This window comes from Lynx canadensis, chromosome E1 (assembly GCF_007474595.2).
Source record: "Lynx canadensis isolate LIC74 chromosome E1, mLynCan4.pri.v2, whole genome shotgun sequence".
Classification (NCBI taxonomy): Eukaryota; Metazoa; Chordata; class Mammalia; order Carnivora; family Felidae; genus Lynx; species Lynx canadensis.
This window is the reverse complement of record NC_044316.2, coordinates 40,134,167-40,152,349: the sequence shown is the minus strand read 5'-3', so window position 1 is coordinate 40,152,349 and position 18,183 is coordinate 40,134,167. Positions and strand designations below refer to the sequence as shown.

Sequence of the window (18,183 nt, the reverse complement as noted above, 5' to 3'; positions counted from 1 at the left end):
AAGATGGAGCTCAAAGACCACCAATACACCTTTAAAGATTTGCAAACTGCCTCTGCCTAACTTGAAACTATCTTTCTCAGCCCCCAACTTGCCTCCAGCCTCTCTTCCACTTGAATGGCAGCTGAGAGAAGGAAGGTTAAATCAAAACTACAGGAAGAGAGAGACAATTGCTCTCCAGCACACTTATTGTGTACCAAAAACATGCATTATGCTATTAAATTCTCACAACCGCATGAGGTGAAAATTATTAGCTCAATTTTACAGATAAGGAAAGGGAGGCTTGACGAGGCTAAATCACACAATCAGTGAGTAGCAAAGCTGGGATTCTACCCCATGGACTCCAAAGCTCTTTTCATCCACCAGGCTGCGCTCAGAGACAGAGCTCGCCAAGGTTCCTTACCTAAACTGGGGCGCGAGTGAGGGTTAAGCTATTCTAGAAGTTCATTTCCAGCCGTCCCGTCGACCCCCCACCGGCCAAACGAATCTCTTTAACCTTGCTATCACACTTTGGAGCGCAGGGAACTGAAATATCCCAATTCCAGCAGGCGGCACTGTGAACCAAACACCATCCGCAGCGTGGGCGGCGCGCGGGGAAACCCGTAGGGCGGAGCCACAAGGAGTCGCCTGGGAACCACGCGTGGGGGCGTGGTCACCCCGGAAAGGGGAGTGTCTGCCAACCAAGCCCCGCCCCACCTCCGTGGTCTCTGCTCCAGGTGGGCGTGTCCCGAAATCTCTCTGGGAGAGACACGCGTGGGCCGCTCCCCCCTGGGAGGAGCAACGCGGAGAAGGGTGAGGGTGTCGCTGGCGGCCCCTCCCCGTACCGGCCACGTGGCGGGTGCGGGCCGAGCCCGGGGGAAAGAACTTGGCCCGTGGGGAGGTGGGGGGACAGAGGCGGCGCCAAGCCTAGCCGAGAGCTGCAAGGTTCGGAACCGAGAGGCAGCGGCGGCGGCGGCGCTGAGAGGAGGGGAGGAGGCAGGCGGGCGCATGGGGCGCCCCGGCTCCGCCGGCAGCGCGCCCCCTCCGGCCCCGCCGCGCTGAACGCCCCCCAGCGCCGCGCCTCGACCCCCCGCCCCGAGGCCATGCCGGTCATGAAGGGGTTGCTGGCCCCGCAAAACACCTTTCTGGACACCATCGCCACCCGCTTCGACGGCACTCGTGAGTGGGGCGAGGCTGGGGCTGGGTGTTGGAGCTGGGGCCAAGTCGGCTTCGGCGCCGGCGCCGGGTCTCCTGGATATGGTGACACCCGAGGCGGGGAGAGTGGTCTTGACGGTCTAGGAACTCCCCAAGTCGCCGGGAAAGGAACAGGACTGGCAGTGTCCTGTGAGGGGAGGCGAGGAAAGGGCCAAGAGTGCAGGGGGCTAAGACTGGGAGTGTGACTGAGTCAGGAAATGCTTTTTGTGCCGCAAAACGGAGGAGGGGGCCGTGGGAGCCTCCCGCTGCGGGGCAGAGCTCTGCTGGGGACGTATGGGGGGGTATCCGAGACGCAGAGGTGGGACGAAGCGGTCAGGCGCTCTGGAGTCCACTTCCAGAAGGCTCCAGCATCTCCTTCCCCAGGAAAAAAAAAAGAAAAAAGAAAGAGAAAAGATCAGACTTAGGCAGCACCTTGCTTGGATTAAGGTCACGCGCCCCCAAATCTTGGCGCGTCTGCATCTGAGGGAGGTGAGGCAGGAGGAGGGGGTGGTCCCTGTGACGGAGGGAACTCTCTGCTCACCCACTCCCAGCTTGGATTCCAGGTTCAGCACCTTGGACAGCCACATTCCTCCTTCTCTGCCACTTCTCCCGCCTTTCCCTTTTCCTACTTTGGAGCTGAGAGATCTCCCCCTGCCCCCTTGGGGTACCCTAGCCAGTATCTGGAAGGTAGCGGGAGCGGTACCCGCGGGCGGAAACCGAGCCGCCGGGGCCTTAGCCGCCTCCCCACTCTCCCCCCACAGACACCTCCCTTGTTTCCATAGCTCCCATCACCCGGGCAACGGGCCCTGGGATGGAAGAGGGAGGCTGCTGCCCAGGACCCAAAGCCTCCCAGGCACCTTCAGCCCCCATCAGCCACTCCACCCCCAGACAGTCACCCCTCTTAGCTCCCAGTACTGGTTGTGTCTCAGGCCCCTTCCCTCAGTGGAGACTCTGCCCCTGGATGGCCCACAGAGCCCCTCTTCGACCTCCACACATTGGAGCCATAGGGAGCCAGCTCAGGTTCTGCTGCTGGGGTTGCTGGACTAAACTTCAGCGCCCAATCCTGTCCGACTTTGAGCACTGGGACAGACCCCCTGAAATTACCTAAAGAGATGCTAAAAAGAGGACCTTTCCTGGAAGGCAGAGAATGAGGACACTACTCATCACTGTCTCTCTCCCCCAACAAAGGAGATTTGTGAGTTTGGATAATCCCCATGTTTTGGTTTCCTATCAATACAATGGGTGTGATATCACCAGAATCTCTGCCCTGTCCACTCTCTAATAGGATGACAGGGTAGCAGCTATGCATGTGTCTTGCAGGCTGTGGGAATGCGGCGGGCGGTGGGGGGGTGGGGTGTGGGGGGGGGTATTGTCGTACCTTGTCAGTGTAGCACTTAGTGAGTGCTAGGATCTGTTTTCCCCAGGTAACTCATATAACTCTCACGACAACCATGTGAACAAGATATATTACCCCCCACTTTGCAGATACGAAAGCTGAGGCACAGAAGAGAGTTCATTAACTTGTCCAAGGTTATGGTTGGAAAGCGGCAGGGGTGTGGTGCTGGAGCCCATGCTCTTACTACTATAGGTCCTCTGTATAAGCTCACCAGCCTGAATGCAGGCAGAAGGACTGCATGACCTTCTCCAACCCCCCAGTGATCCCTGTGCCAGTCCCGGGCCACCCTTACGTCCTTGTCCTTTTGTTCTATCTCTTCGCACTCTCATTTCAGAATATCCCAAAGGGGACCCAGGAATCAAATGAAGCCTGGGAAGCTTCTGGCTCTGACTTCTGACCACAGCCTGGGGGAGGTACTTACCCACCTTGAAGCTAAGCTCCCCTCCTGGCCTTGACCTAACCTTGACCTCTTCTTCCCACAGACAGCAACTTCCTGCTGGCCAACGCACAGGGCCCACGGGGCTTTCCCATTGTGTACTGCTCTGACGGATTCTGTGAGCTCACAGGCTACGGCCGTACCGAGGTCATGCAGAAAACCTGCAGCTGCCGCTTCCTCTACGGTCCGGAGACCAGCGAGCCAGCACTGCAGAGGCTGCACAAGGCCCTGGAGGGCCATCAGGAGCACCGGGCTGAAATCTGCTTCTATCGAAAGGATGGTAAGGAGGCCTGGCCTGCCCTGCAGTCCTGCAGCCCCGCAGCCCTGCCTAGGTGCCTTACCCAGAATTTGCCTGGCATGGCAGAAGTCTGGGTGCTGGTCCACCCACTGCCACAGGCTGACTAGGTGACGCCAAGTACATCCCTGATCCTCTCGAGGACTTTGTTCTCCCATCTGGAAGAGAAGGAGTCAGCTAACATAATCTCTGGGGTTCTTTCCAGATCTAAACCTTTGCCAAGCCCTTTGACTATGCTCAGGAACCATGGGAGGTTAAGGGGAAAGGGGTGCCACGGACTGCTCACCCTCCCATTCCACCTCTCCACATCTACAGGCTCAGCCTTTTGGTGCCTCTTGGACATGATGCCCATCAAGAATGAGATGGGAGAGGTCGTGCTTTTCCTCTTTTCCTTCAAGGACATCACTCAGAGTGGAGGCCCAGGACTTGGCCCCTCAGGAGGCCATGGTGACAGTAATCATGGTAACTGCAGGCCTGGGGAGGAGGCATTAATGGTCAGAGGTCCTTGCTGAAAGTCACACAGGACCTCTCCCTACCGGGCCTCATGGGATGCGCCCCCATTTATCTTGCACCCTTCTTCCCAACAGAAAACTCGGGCGGTTTTGGTAGGAGGGGAGCCAGCTCAAGACTTCGATCTGCCAGGAGGCAGAGCCGTACTGTCCTACACCGGCTGACTGGCCATTTTGGCCGCCGGGGCCAGGGAGGCATGAAAACCAATAATGTGAGTCCTGTCTGCACCCCAACGTCTCCCAGCTGTGATTCTGAGACAGCCTTGCTACTGTCTCCCCGTCTCCCTGCCTATCTGATCTCCCTCCCGTGGCTGATTCCTCTGTCCACCCGTTTCTCATGTATGACTCTCTGCTGTGTCCCATCGTGTCCCCTCACATCTTCCAACCCCATTTCCCTTGCTTCCTTCTGATTGACGTTACTCTACTATGATGATATCATAAGGGCAGGGACCTAGCAGCAGTTACATCACCTACCTCTGGATGATAGAGTTACCTTTGCGGGGGAGGAGTGAAATCACAAGCTGTGGTCCTAGGGAGAGAGCCCCCAGTGGGGTCCTGCTGTCTAGCCCTAGGACCCTGATAAAGCCTTGGGATCAGTTGTCCAGCCCTCTGTGTTGTTTTGAGGGCTACAGGGAACGGGGTGCGCCGTGCCAGCCTCCCCTCATCTCTGGGATATCCCCGTCCCCCACAGGGCCCCCAAATACCAAGAGAAACTTAAGGGAGATGTTAGTGGCATCTAAGTTAGCTAAGGTGTGTGCCTGATTTGTCGTAATCTCCCTCTCAAGTAGGGGGAAGGCCCATCCTTATAAAACCCCCCTCTCAAAACAGGATTGATCAACAGGGGGCCTGAGCAGTTGCTTGGCAGAGGAAGGAAGTGTTAGGTGCCAGCCCCTGACCCCCTCCCCTGCACCTTCTATCTCCTGTCGTGGTCATGCCTGCAGCACCCACTCCCCCCTTCCCCATCCGCTGCCTCTCCCTTCCCCAAGCCTCGGCTCCTCTTTCCCTTAAATGTCCCCAACCGCCACCCCTCTCCCCCTAGAACGTGTTTGAGCCAAAGCCATCAGTGCCCGAGTACAAGGTGGCCTCCGTGGGGGGGTCCCGCTGCCTCCTCCTCCACTACAGCGTCCCCAAGGCCGTGTGGGACGGCCTCATCCTCCTCGCCACCTTCTACGTTGCGGTCACCGTTCCCTACAATGTCTGCTTCTTGGGCGATGATGACACCCCCATCACTTCCCGACACACCCTTGTCAGCGACATCGCCGTGGAGATGCTCTTCATCCTGGGTTAGACCTTCTGCCCCACATACCCTGGTGGGTGGGCTGGAGGGACCCACTCCTCCAACCTTTGCTCGATCCTGGGCCTGCAGTACCCAGGCATTCAGAGCCCAACCATTTCTGGGTCTTTAAGTCCTAATGGTCCATGTGCCCTGACCTCCGACCCCTTCAGCCTTCAACCTTTAGACCACTCCTCCCTGGAGACCAGCCAGAAGCCCGAGCTCTCTTCCTCTTCCCTGCCCCCACCTCCATTCTGGGCCTCAGGCTTGTTCCCAGCTTACTCATTTCCTTGGCCCCTCGGCCTGAGTTTCTGGGCACAAAGCCCCCTAGTAACCAACAGCCTCTTGCACCCCCAGATATCATCCTGAACTTCCGCACCACCTATGTGTCCCAGTCCGGCCAGGTGGTCTCTGCTCCTCGTTCCATCGGTCTTCACTACCTGGCCACCTGGTTCTTCGTTGACCTTATTGCTGCTCTGCCTTTTGACCTGCTTTATGTCTTCAACATCACCGTGGTGAGTGACCCCCAGGCCACCCTGCAGCCCAGCCTCCCAAGTTAGCCCAGCATCTCCTGTGAAGGCACCGACCCCAACTCAGACTCCGTCCTTCCCATCCATCCATCTGCATGTAGTTGTCAGGCACCTGCCGTGGGCTGCTCAGAAGGAGCTGGGAGGGTCTGCGCTCTCGGGGAGCTCAGCTCACAATCACTGAGGGAAGCTGAGACAAATGAAAAGCTAACTAGGGCTACCAAGGCGGCATTGGTCTGATGCCAAATGAGTGGTACTTTTCACATTTTTATTTAACAAACAACCGATGAGCATTTAGCTGTCTGCAAAGCACTGTGTGGAGCATGGTCACGGTGGGGAAAAGGGACAAGGATTCAGCCTCCAGGCAGCTAAGCTGGTGAGGGGGCAGGACTGGTGGAGGGGACAGCAGGAACAGAAGAGGTGAATGGAGAGGAAGATGGGGCCCAGGTGTTGCTGGCAGCTGGGCAGGAGCTAGCCGACCTTGGAGTTCCAGGCAGGAAAGTGGGCGTGCGTACAAATGATCTGAAATCTAGCCAGCACCTGGGAGGCCAAAGCACTGCAGTTGGAAAAAGGCCAGGGGTGGTCTGGGAAGGATTCCTGCAGGAGACAGAGCAGAGCTAGACCCTTGACAGAGAGCAGGATTTGGCTGGCAGAAGATGGGGAGAGAGCATCTGGGGGGAGCGTTGTAAGCCAAGACAAGGAGGCAGAAGCTGTGGGGTGGATCTGGAGGCAGACAGTGCCAGGTCCTGGGCCCTCTCAGCTCCCCGGGGACTGCCCGGAGGTGCCCTGAGTGGCCAGCTCTGCACCCAGCCAGCAGATAGCAGGTGCTCTCGAGTCCAGAGTGAGGGAGTCCCACCCTGTGTCCCCAGACCCCCTTGGCTGTTGGGTGGGGAGGTGGAGAGCAGTTTCCCTGTGCGCTCCTCTCTCTGCCATACTCAGCTATAGTGGGAAACCACCTACGCGCAGCCGGATTTAACTAGCCGCCAACGGGCTGTGGGCCTCTTCTCCTGGCTGGGTACACGTGTGTGCACACTCCCACACACGTGCATGTGTGTATGTCTGCCCTGAGGCTCCGGCCACTCCGAGCAGAGCTCCCCACCCCTCCCTGTGACTGCACTCTCCCATCCCGTGCCCACCAGGCTGTGTCAGCCAGCCGGACAGCTGTCCTGGGGAGAGCTACAGAGAATCCCCTGTCTCTCCTCCCAGGCAGTCCCCCTCCTCTGATACCTTAAGGAGCATCTTACATTTACTAAGTCCTTTCGCCCACATCATCACATAGGAGCCTCACAGTAACCCTTCAGGGCAGATTCTCTTTTTCAGAGGTAGCTGCAAAGGCTCAGAGAGGTTAAGTGACTTGCCACAGGTCACACAGCTAGCAGCGGCAGGCAGGAGATTGGAACCAGGCCTCCAGACTCCTAGTCTATTCCTCTTTCTAACGTACCACCCCGGTTCTCAGGAACCCCATGCACCCAACTCGACGATGTGGCAGAAGGGGGGAGGAGGAGCAGTGTGGGGCTGGAGGGAGACAGAGCAAAGATAGAGGATGAGTAGGCACTGGCAGAGCTGTGGACTTGAAGGAGCCAGGCCTGAGACACTCTGGTCCAAGGAGAAGGAGAGGAGGGCCCCAAGGGAGTGGAGCTCAGAGGCAGGTGACTAGGAGAAGCTCTGAAGGACTCAAGTTTGGAAGCAGAAGCTCTGGGAGCTGGAGGCAGGCGTTAAGCCCTGGAGACGGTCCATGTGGAGGAAGCAGGGCCACCTCCTTTCCAGCTCCTTCACCTAAAATTAGAGAAAAGGACAGGAGGTGGCTCAGGAGCCGTGCCGGGCCAGGGCTGTGGGGGATGCTGGCGGAGGCTTCTGAGAGGGCCTTCATACCAAGTTCCCCCGGCGCTGCCCCAGAGCCCCCAGCCCTAGCTTCCAAGCTGCCCCCTCCCAGAGTAGTGAGAGGATAAGTTTCCGTACCTGCTCCTCGTCTCCAAGATTTGGAGGGCTAATCGAAGCACTGGTGACCACAATGACAACAGTCGTGGTGGTAATATTAGCTAACACAGGATGCTTACGAGGTGCCACCAGCTCCATAACCCCCACCTAAGCCCCACAATGGCTAAGACCTTGAAACCCAGGCTCCTTCACTTTCTGCTCTCCTTCCCCCAGCACTTCGGTATGCGCCTCTCATCAGCAGCTCACCCACCATGGCCATGGCCCCTAACCTCCCCCTGTCCCCAAGCCTCTTGCCTGTTCGCGCCTTACCTTGCTACTCTGTGGGTTGAGGACGGCTCCCATCACAACTGCTGTCATCGCCAACAACCAGCTCTTGTCCACAGCTGGTTGTGCCTAAGACTTTGAGGGCTTCAAGCAGGGGCCAGCGATCATTGTGTCTGTTCCCCTGCCTCTGAGCCTTAGTTTACTCATCTGCAAACTGGAACAATGATGATAACCGAACTGAAGGCATGAGTGTGTCATGAGGATCGTAAGTGCTTAGCCCAGAGCCTGACACACATATAGTAAGTACTTACATAAGTAAGCAAGCACACATGTAGTAAGTGTTAGCCTTTATTGGTTTTAGTATTATTCTCTCCTGGCCACATTCCCTGGTCACTTTCTCAGGACAGCAGGGACGGTTTCCCCTGCTGCAGCTTCCCCTGGCTCCAGGGCATCTGGGAGGGGACACAGGGGCTCCGAGGAGGCGGAGGCGTGCCTGCTCCCAGCCTCCCCCACCACACTCCTGCAGACATCGCTGGTGCACCTTCTGAAGACGGTGCGGCTCCTGCGGCTGCTGCGGCTGCTGCAGAAGCTGGAGCGATACTCACAGTGCAGCGCCGTGGTCCTCACACTGCTCATGTCCGTCTTCGCGCTCCTCGCCCACTGGATGGCCTGCATCTGGTACGTCATCGGGCGCCGGGAGATGGAGGCCAATGACCCGCTGCTTTGGGACATCGGTGAGCCACCGACCCCAGGCTTTCGCTGACGTTCGTCCGCCTGTCTTGTCCACTCAGGCCCCCGGGCTGATGCCTCCTCTGGCACCACACCCACCACCCCACATTCTTCCCTCTGGGTCAGGCACGGGGGTACTGAAGTGAAGACCAGGGGTCTGCCTGGGCAGACCTCACAGCCTAGCAGGGGAGCAAGACCGGTGACAGGCAATCAAAGCAGTACAGGAAACACTCTCATGGTCAGGAGGGTGTTTGGGGCAGAGGTAGTGCTCCTTCTCCCCCCGACCCTTTCAGTGGCTCTCCACTGCCCTCAAAATAAAGTCCACACTCAAAAAAAAAAAAAAAAAAGTCCCCACTCAATCCACACCCTGCATAGCCCTGCTGCCTTCTCTCTCCCCACTTGGTTTCCCTTTCTTCCCTGTGCCCTGTGCTGCAGCCATGCTGGCCTCCTTCCAGCTCCCCGGGATGCACTGCTTTCTCACAACGGCCTTGAACCTGTTTTCCTCTCGGGAATCTTCTCCCTTTGTCTTCCCTCCCTTCTTCCCCTAAGTGACTTTTCTATTCCTTGCAATCACCACTAAGCTAACTCTCCCTAACCCATTATGGCTCCTAGGACGCCCCGTACTTCCCTTTTAGTAGCTCACTGCCCACCTGTCATTTATTTCATGTGTCTTTCCCCTCCAGACGGTAGGTTCCATCAGGGCAGGGAGAATGGTGGGGTCAAGTGCCAGCACCCTGTACACAGGGGTGCTCAGTAAACTGTTAGAGTGAGGAGGGTCCCCCCAAACATTCAGGAGCTTAGGAAGTTTGCAGCTTTAACCAGTTCACTGTGGGGAGTCCCAGGCCCAGACCACCGGGGACATTTTCTGTCCCTGCGGGTGCAAACCTCCCCTCGCCTCTGTAAACACTTGCCCAAAGTCAAGCGCAGGCAGCTCAGGGAAGGCCAGCTCTCCACTGCCTGGGCCGCCGCTCCTTGCCTCCCTCCACTCCCCCCCCCCCCCAGGCTGGTTGCACGAGCTGGGCAAGCGGCTGGAGGAGCCCTACGTCAATGGCTCGGCGGGCGGCCCGTCGCGGCGCAGTGCCTACATCGCTGCCCTCTACTTCACGCTGAGCAGCCTCACCAGCGTGGGCTTCGGCAACGTGTGCGCCAACACTGACGCGGAGAAGATCTTCTCCATCTGCACCATGCTCATAGGCGGTGAGGCCGGGCCCGCCATGCCCCAGGGTGGCCCCGCTAAGCCCAGCGTGCAGATGGGGAAACAGGCTAAGAGAAGGCAAGATGCCCACCCACGTCCAGACAGTCGTGCATTCATTCATAGCCGTTTCCTCAGCATCTACTACATGCTGGTCCCCGGGGGGGGGGGGGCGTGCTGGCCTTCTGCGAAGGGAATGGGAAACCCAAGTTCATGACCTAGCTGGAGGGCAGGAGAGGAACATCAGGTCTGGCTATTCCCGGCGCCAACCCAAGCCCGCTGGCTCTCCTGCCCCTCCCTCCCCAGGCGCCCAGAGCCGTCCACAGGCACGGTGGGTCCTGGGGCGGGGGAGGAGGCGGGAGGGGTGGCCGTCCCTAACCCGCTGCCGCTGCCGCCGCTGCAGCGCTGATGCACGCCGTGGTGTTCGGGAACGTGACGGCCATCATCCAGCGCATGTACTCGCGCCGTTCACTCTACCACCGCCGCATGAAGGACCTCAAGGACTTCATCCGTGTGCACCGCCTGCCGCGGCCGCTCAAGCAGCGCATGCTCGAGTCCTTCCAGACCACGTGGGCTGTCAACAGCGGCATCGACGCCAACGAGGTAGTGTGCCCGGACCCGGCGCGTGGCGTCAGAGTGGGAGAGGGGTCGCCGTCTCTCTGCGGTTGGGATGGAGACACCTGGGGTCCCGGGAGGCGAAGCCCTGCTCAAAGGGGCACGGCACCGACCCCCATCCACATCCCTTTTCCTTGGCACTAGAACACGGGAGCTGAGAGGGAGCTCAGGCCTTAGCTAATGCCATCCCCCACCCCCACCCCCCTCAGCCAGCCTTTCCTGAGCGCTCGCTTTGGGCCAGCCTCTGTGCGGGACACAGGGAGCTCAGAGATGATGACACTCAGCCCTTGTCCTGAGGGAGACACCAGTTGGGTGAAGGAGGCAGACAGGTAAACAAATAATTACGCAGTGAATAGGACTCTGCTGGAGGGATGGCAGAGCAATTAGGGGACGTTGTGCCTGGGCCTAGAGGAGTCAGGGAAGGTGGCACGGGAGAGGGGACATCATGAGGGGCAAGAAGGAAATCAGCCTGCTACCAGAGGCCATTCCAGGCAGAAAGAGGAGTAGGAACACAGACCCGGAAATGTTGACACAAAAGAGCAGGGGAGTTCAGGGAACTGAAAGTCAAGTCAGTGAGCCTTCAGGACTGGGTGTGTGAGTGCTGTGGAGGGGAGGAGGGAGACCGGAGTGCAAGAGACAGGGCTGGGGAGGCGGGTCAGGCCAGCTCATGGGTGGTCTTGAATTTAGATTGTATTCTGCAAAACTTTTAGGCTGGGCAGTGACCTGAGGATCTAGGGGGTATCTCTGAGAGCCGGAGCCGGAGGACCTGGTGATCGGCTGGTTGCAGGAGAGGAGCTCAGAATGGGCCCCAGGTCCCTGGTTCGGGCAAAGGGGCATGATGGGGGCATCACAGGAGGAAGGTGTGAAAATGAAAGTCCAGGATTAGGCCATGATGAGGGTGTGGTGCCTGTGGGAGATCCAGGTGGAGGCTGTTCCGTCAGTAGTTGAAAATACAGGTCTAGACCCATAGGTAGGGCTCCAGGCTCACAGGGAGTAGGGAAGTCATGAAGCTGGCTGCCATGATGCGGGCAGAGTGTGGAAAGTTAGAAGAGGAGCCTGGGGAGGAAATGGGGACAAGAGGGAGAGGTCAGCAAGCCCAAGTGGCCTAGGGGCTCCATAAGATGAGGATAGAACTATGAACATTGTTTGGCCCCTCAGAGATCATTGGTAATGTTCAAGGTCTTGTGTAACCCTGCGTTTTACAGATGGGGATATTGAGGCCCAGAGAGAGCAAATGGATTGCCCAAGGTTCACAAGGACTTAGGGGCAGAGCTGACTTCTAGTTTCCTGACTCCCGGTTGAAAGCTGACCCACCAGGGCCGATCCTTGTACGGGGTTGAGTAACCAAGGACATGTGTGAGTGACCACCGTGTGTAGTCACAGGCAGTGGACACATAGGAAAAGGCCTAGTCTCTGCTCCTGAACTTGGGTTGAGAGGTCCACACACAAGCAAAATTGAGGTTTGATACACAGAGGTCTTCTTGAAGGCCAAACACAGGTAACTTCAAAGCAAAAGGCAAGTTTTGGAGTTCTCTCCTTGGAGACAGCTCAGCACATTTATAGAACTCAAGTAGCAGCTGCAGGGGGATGGCCAGAATGACCTATGCCCCTTATGCAGTTACTGCGTGACTTCCCAGACGAGCTGAGAGCTGACATCGCTATGCACCTGAATCGGGAGATCCTGCAGCTGCCGCTGTTTGCAGCAGCGAGCAGAGGCTGCCTGCGGGCCCTCTCCCTGCACATCAAGACCTCGTTCTGCGCTCCAGGCGAGTACCTGTTGCGCCGTGGGGACGCCCTGCAGGCACACTACTACGTCTGCTCCGGCTCGCTTGAGGTGCTTCGAGACAACATGGTGCTGGCCATCCTGGGTGAGGATCCCACCACCACCTACTACCTACCCCAGAACCTGCCCCCAGAGGCATTGGGTGTGGCCAGGAATCTAGGGCCTGGGATACCCCTAATGGATATGTGGAATTCCTGCTGAGGGGGTCCTCTTTCCTGGTGCCTTCACCTCACTACCATCCCCTTTTGACCATACCCTCAGATTCTCCCCTAATCCTATGGGCCATCAACCCGTCAACCCTTCCCCAGTGACTCTCCCCCAACTCCACTGATCCTTTCCCGCTGCACCATCTCCCAACTCCATTGACTCTTCCCCACTGACCCTCAACTCCATTGGCCTTTACCCTTTAGCTGACCCCTCTGGCCATTCTTTACTGATCATCTAGTTCCATTGATTATACTGACATTTCCCATTGACTGTCTCCCAACTTCATCAGTCACTCTCCACTGACTTTTTCCCAACTCCATTGATTATTTCCACCAATCCTATTGATTGATCCTTCTCTGACCGCCCTTCAAACACACTAACCATCCCCCAGCTCCACTGACCACTTCCCGCTGATATCCTCTTGGTCCCTCTGCCCCAGCTGACTATCCCCATCCCTTACCCACAGGGAAGGGGGACCTGATTGGGGCAGATATCCCTGAGCCGGGGCAGGAGCCTGGGTCAGGGGCAGTCCCAAGCTGCGTGCTGAAGACCAGCGCTGACGTGAAGGCACTGACCTACTGTGGCCTGCAGCAGCTGAGCAGCAGAGGGCTGGCTGAGGTCCTGAGACTCTATCCTGAGTACGGGGCTGCCTTCCGGGCTGGCCTGCCCCGGGACCTCACCTTCAACCTGCGCCAGGGCTCTGACACCAATGTATGTAGACCCCCTATGGCCTCCACCTCCTCCGAGGTCCCCTCCTTCAGGGCAGACCTCCCCATCCCAAGAGAGAGTCTCATGCATCTCCTTCCACCCGGAGAACATCATTTCTCAATCCCCGGCACCCCCTTCCATTGTCCCTTCCACGCTTAACATCTTCCACCCCCACCTGACCCTTCTTCATTGGCCATCACCTAACCCCATGGACCATCTCTCACCACTTCTACTTCCGACTCCTCTGACCCATCATTTCCTGTTGGCCACCCCTCAGCACCCCCCTCAGACCCCTCAGAGGGACCTCACTTTGGAAAGAGTCCCCCTCGCGTGCTCCTCCTCCAAGTCCGTCTCTGAACTGGGCATCATCCCCTGGGTTTCCTCTTCGGCACTCACCAAATATTTCCTGACCCCATTTTGGCTTAGCCTCTGGGCCAGGTCTACAGTTTACACCCTAGGCCTTTGTCTTTCACTGCTTTTCAGACTTACTTTGCCACTCAGACATCTCTGAGTTGGAGTTGGAAGTATCTCTGACTCAGTTCCACAAAAAGGCCCCACATTCTCAAAGCCCACAGCACTGATGGGGAGGAAGAGCTGCACCAGGAGAGGGGGGAGGTGTGAGTCAGCTTGAATCCCCCCTATGTCCCCGCAGGGCCTCAGCCGCTTTTCCAGATCTCCTCGCCTCTCCCAGGTAACACCATCTTCCTGGGAGGTGTGGGGTGGGGTTTGAGGTTGCATGGGGGAGTCTGGGAGCTGGAGGCACCTTTCCGTGGCTCCTCTGCTGCAGGGAGAAGGGGGGGGGATGGGTGGCTGCATCTGCCAGTGAAGGCTGTTGCTTAATGAAGGGGCCTATTGTTCACTGTCCTGACATCAGCTGCCCTCTGCCCACAGCCCCGCTCTGAAAGCCTTGGCTCCTCCTCAGACAAGACCCTACCATCCATCACAGAGGCCGAGACTGGGGTGGAGTCTGGGGGTGGTTCCAGGCCCCGCCGGCCCCTCCTGCTGCCCAACCTCAGCCCAGCGCGGCCCCGGGGCTCCCTGGTCAGCCTCTTGGGCGAGGAGCTGCCCCCATTCTCAGCCCTTGTCTCCTCCCCTTCCCTGTCCCCATTCCCTTCCCCTGCCCTGGCTGGCCGGGGCCACAGCCCCTCCCCTCATGGCCCCCCCAGGGGTTCTGCTGCCTGGAAGCCCCCCCAGCTTCTCATTCCCCCACTGGGAACCTTTGGACCTCCGGACCTCAGTCCCCGGTGAGACGCCAGCCTCCCCTGCCTTCCCCATACCCCTGCTGGCTTCCAGAACCTTCTCTGGGCTCCGTCCCCAGCCTTCCAACCAGTGCTCTTCCTATCTCTGCCCCATCTGCCCACCCGCCCTTCCTGATCCACCACACTTGCAACCCCACCCCTCTTTGACTGCTGCTCCTCCCCAGCTCCCTGGCACTGCTGTCCCCAGTTACCCTCCGCCTGCTCTGCTCTGGCCCTTGCCCCCTCCGCATGGGACTGATGATCACTGCCCCCATCCCAGGATAGTGGATGGCATTGAGGACTCTGGCAGCACAGCGGAGGCCCCTACCTTTCGGTTCAGCAGGAGGCATGAGCACGCTAGGCCCTGCTCACAGGCCCCTCCTTCAGGTAAGGGCCAGCCGTAGACCTCACTCTCCGTCACCCATTCACCCGCCATCTGTCCACCCGTCCGTCCCTTCAGCCGTCCATCCCATGTGTAGTAAGGGCTGACCACGTGCCGGACTCTGTGCTGGGAAAGCATAGATGTATCAGACCTGGCCTGCACTCTCAGTGAGCTTCCAGTCTAGTGGGGGGCACACCTGTGTCCTCAGATAAACGATTCCAGAGCAGGGTGTCAAGTGCCACAACCGAGACAGGAACAAGGCTCTGAGGCAGGAGGGGAGGGCACCCCTAACTGTCCTTCTTAGAGGAGGAGACACTTGTAGGGGGTCTTAAGGGTTGGGTAGGAGTTTGAGGGGTGGAGCAAGGCAGTTGTTGGGATAAAGGCAGGAGAGAAGAGCATGTTGTGTTCAGATGCTAAAGAGAAGCTTTTGCATGTACAGCTGGGGCAGGGGTCAGGGGAAGGGGCAGGGAAGAGTCTGGCTTTCCCATCATCCTGAGCCCAGAGCTTCTTCTCCTCTCTTCTCTGCCTGCCCAGCAAGAGGAGGGGACCCAGCCCAAGCCGTAGACTCCCGCTCCTTGCACTCACCCTGCACCCTTCCACCCCATTCTGGCTGCAGGGACCAGGCCCAGCCAGGAACTGGCCACTGAGGCTGAGGAGATGAAGGAAAAGGTCTGCAGGCTAAACCAGGAGGTAGGTTGGGGTTGACTCCTTCCCTCCAACCTTGGCAGATAGCATCTTGGGATCAGCGATGTGCCTCGTATGTAAGAGCATTTGAGGGTTTGGAGCCAGAGTCCTGAGTTCAGTTATTCACACTAGCCGGGTGACCTTGGGCAAGTCCCACAACCACCCCAAACTTCAATTTCCTCATCGAAAAATGGGAAAAATAACCTGTTTTTGCCAGAGTTGTTGAGCATGATATAAGAGTGCTCACATGCCTGGCCCAGCCCCTGGCACAGGTAAGTACTCAGTGCCTGCTGCCTCCACCCTTTCCCGGCTGGCTCAGGCTATCTAGCCCGCAAAGACAGCCTCTCCTCCCTCCTCCGCTGTGGGGTTCTCTCCTTTAGGGACCTGCCCCCTACCAAGTCCTTTTCCTTCCCCAGCCCTGGGAAGGGAATGCTCAGCAAACTTAGGGGTCAGAGGACAGGGAGGCTGAGAGGCCTTCAGCCCTGGGAGACCTGGATCCTCATGTCTAAACCCTGGTCAGGAAGAGCCCAGATCTTGTATGCCAAGGCTCTGCCTCTGCCTCCTCCCAGGGGATCTCTGAGCTGTCATCAGGGCACAGTCAGGCCCAACCCTTAGGGAGTGGGCCTTCCCTGGGTTCTGATAAACATCATCTGCATCCCAGGAGGGCAGCCCCTGGGGCTGGGGGGCAGGACCAGGCCCTGTTGGGCCAGATGGAGGGCCAGTCCTGCTTGGGCTCACTGTTCTAGGTGGTGTTTCCCACACTTGAGTGTCTGTCAGCACCATTAAGAAGATGCAGACTCCTGAGCCTCACCCAATTTGGAATGGCTGGGGCGGGGCCCAGGAATCTGCATTTTGACAAGTTTCTCAGTTGATTCGTATTCCCTGAAGTTTGCAAAACACTGAATAGATGCTTGAGCTTGTGTGCGGGGGTCACCTGAGAGTAAGGCTGCTGTGTCTGTCACTTCCAGCTTTGTGGCCTCTTTGAGCCTATTTTTCTGCCTCTTGTAAAAGTGAAGGAGAGGGGATAGCAATACCTGCTGTCCCAAAGCCTTTTTGGAAACAAGCTGAGTGTTTACATCTAGACGAAGATAACCCCTGCCCTGCCTTTTTCTCGCAGTGGCCGTGAGCAGGAGTGGCTGGGAAAGAGTTTTGTACACAGTGGAGGGGGGCGCACCCGGGAGATCGGTGATTGTTGTGGCATCTGGGAAACGATTTGTTGTGTTTTCAACAGATCTCCCGCCTCAACCAGGAAGTGTCTCAGCTGAGCCGGGAGCTTCGACACATCATGGGCCTGCTACAGGCTAGGCTGGGTCCCCCAGTCCACCCAGTAGTCTCGGCTCGGCTCCCAGACCCTCCTGGTCCCCAGCTGAGGCCTCCACGCATCTCACCCTGTCTATCTGGACCACCGCCCAGCCTCCAGGATACTACTTTTGCGGAGGTCCACTGCCCAGCCAGTGTGGGGACAGCAGAGATGGGGGCCGCCCCCTCCAACCTGAGGCTCTCCGTGCTGTCCCCCTTCCCCTCAGAGCCTGAGCCTCTGGGACCTTCCCCAGTGCCAGAGGCCCCATCCCCGACCCCAAGCCTCATGCAGCACAGCTTTCGGTCCAGGTCAGACACGTTCCACTGACCCTGGCCCTGGGCCCAGGCCCGTCTGGGGTGGGCACTGCTGCTTGCCATCCAGGGAGGGACTGGGCCCCTTGGCCTCCTGCCTCCGGTCAACAGCCACCGGCTGGTCTGGTTGGCTCTGCATTCTCTGGACTTTTTAACAAAGCCTGGTTACTTCGGACCCTCTTCCCTTTTCTAAACCTTCCCGTATCCTTCCCCTCTGTGAGGGGGAGCCACCTGAGGCTGTGGAACCCAACAGGCATGAGACAGAATGCAGTGCCGATCCGTCTGGGCAGATGACATGTCCTGCTTTCTCCCCAGGATCTGGAGGCAGGTAGATAACAGGGAGCACCGGGGGTTGGGGGAGGGTCCCAGATCAAGCCCACGAAGACTGAGGCAAGAGCAGGCAGGATCTTGGTGTCTAAGGCAAGAGGGACAGATTGCAGATTCTGCAGCAGAGATAGCTTAGTGATATTGTGAGGCCTTCTATCCCAGCCCCTGGATTCTGCTGGACACCTTGGAAGCGATGTCACCTTGAGACAGGTAGGTTTGAGATCGCAGCTGGCATCTGAGGAGCCCAAGACTCCTTAGACCTCCCCCTACCAGCCCAGGCTGCAGGGGCTCAGCCCATCCCTCAACCCACACAAGAAACAAACGGGTGGCCCCCAGATATGTATTCTTCAGTTCTCGCAGATTTGTGTGTGTGTGTGTGTGTGTGTGTGTGCGCGCGCGCGCGCGCGCGTGTGGTAAAATACGAATGAGTTGCTGACACTAAAAATCAGAGTTCACACAAATATCCAGATATTCCAGTTTCTCTAAAAAACTTGGGGCGTTCTGGCAACCCTGGGCCAACATTCCACTGGCGATAATCCACTGGTGTTGAGTGGCCGCAGTCCTCTTGAGATGGGGCCTGTGCTCACCGCTTTTTCACAGTCCCCACATTTCTGGATCATCTCCTGACACTTAGCTGGCTTCCCTCCTTTGACTTCTTTGTCTGGTCTCTGTAGGTATTTGGATTTGCAGTTCCTGCCTTAGAGTGTCCTCTCTGGGTTCCTGTGCTCCAGAGAGTGCTTTCTGGGCCCAGAAATGTCAGCTTCTACCCCTGGGCCTGGGCCTGTCAACATCTCTGTTTCTGTGTTTCCGCAGGCTGTCCCTGAAGGTGGTCTTTTCTGCTGCCAGCAACTTGAAACAGTCCCCACGGCACTCCCTACCCCTCCCCTCACCAGACCTCT

General features: G+C 57.9%; 1 protein-coding gene across 1 annotated transcript; it reads left to right on the top strand.

Moving 5' to 3' along the window:
• The first annotated feature begins 1,079 nt into the window (after window positions 1-1,079).
• KCNH4 (potassium voltage-gated channel subfamily H member 4) lies at window positions 1,080-17,746 on the top strand. Its single transcript, XM_030294987.1, has 16 exons — window positions 1,080-1,155; window positions 3,049-3,282; window positions 3,613-3,759; window positions 3,885-4,018; window positions 4,846-5,089; window positions 5,437-5,594; window positions 8,335-8,542; window positions 9,540-9,734; window positions 10,133-10,332; window positions 11,963-12,212; window positions 12,801-13,045; window positions 13,695-13,733; window positions 13,934-14,286; window positions 14,561-14,667; window positions 15,279-15,352; window positions 16,578-17,746. Exons 1-16 carry the CDS (start codon window positions 1,080-1,082, stop codon window positions 16,971-16,973), a joined length of 3,060 nt encoding a protein of 1,019 aa, XP_030150847.1. The 3' UTR covers window positions 16,974-17,746.
• Window positions 17,747-18,183: the final 437 nt, after the last annotated feature.

Excerpts from the sequence above, each read along its gene's own strand:
- KCNH4 (XM_030294987.1), top strand. The coding sequence starts at position 1,080 with ATGCCGGTCATGAAGGGGTTGCTGGCCCCGCAAAACACCTTTCTGGAC. Across the intron at positions 3,760-3,884 it reads CCATGGTGACAGTAATCATG|AAAACTCGGGCGGTTTTGGT; the intron begins GTAACTGCAGGC and ends TCTTCCCAACAG. Across the intron at positions 12,213-12,800 it reads CATGGTGCTGGCCATCCTGG|GGAAGGGGGACCTGATTGGG; the intron begins GTGAGGATCCCA and ends CCTTACCCACAG.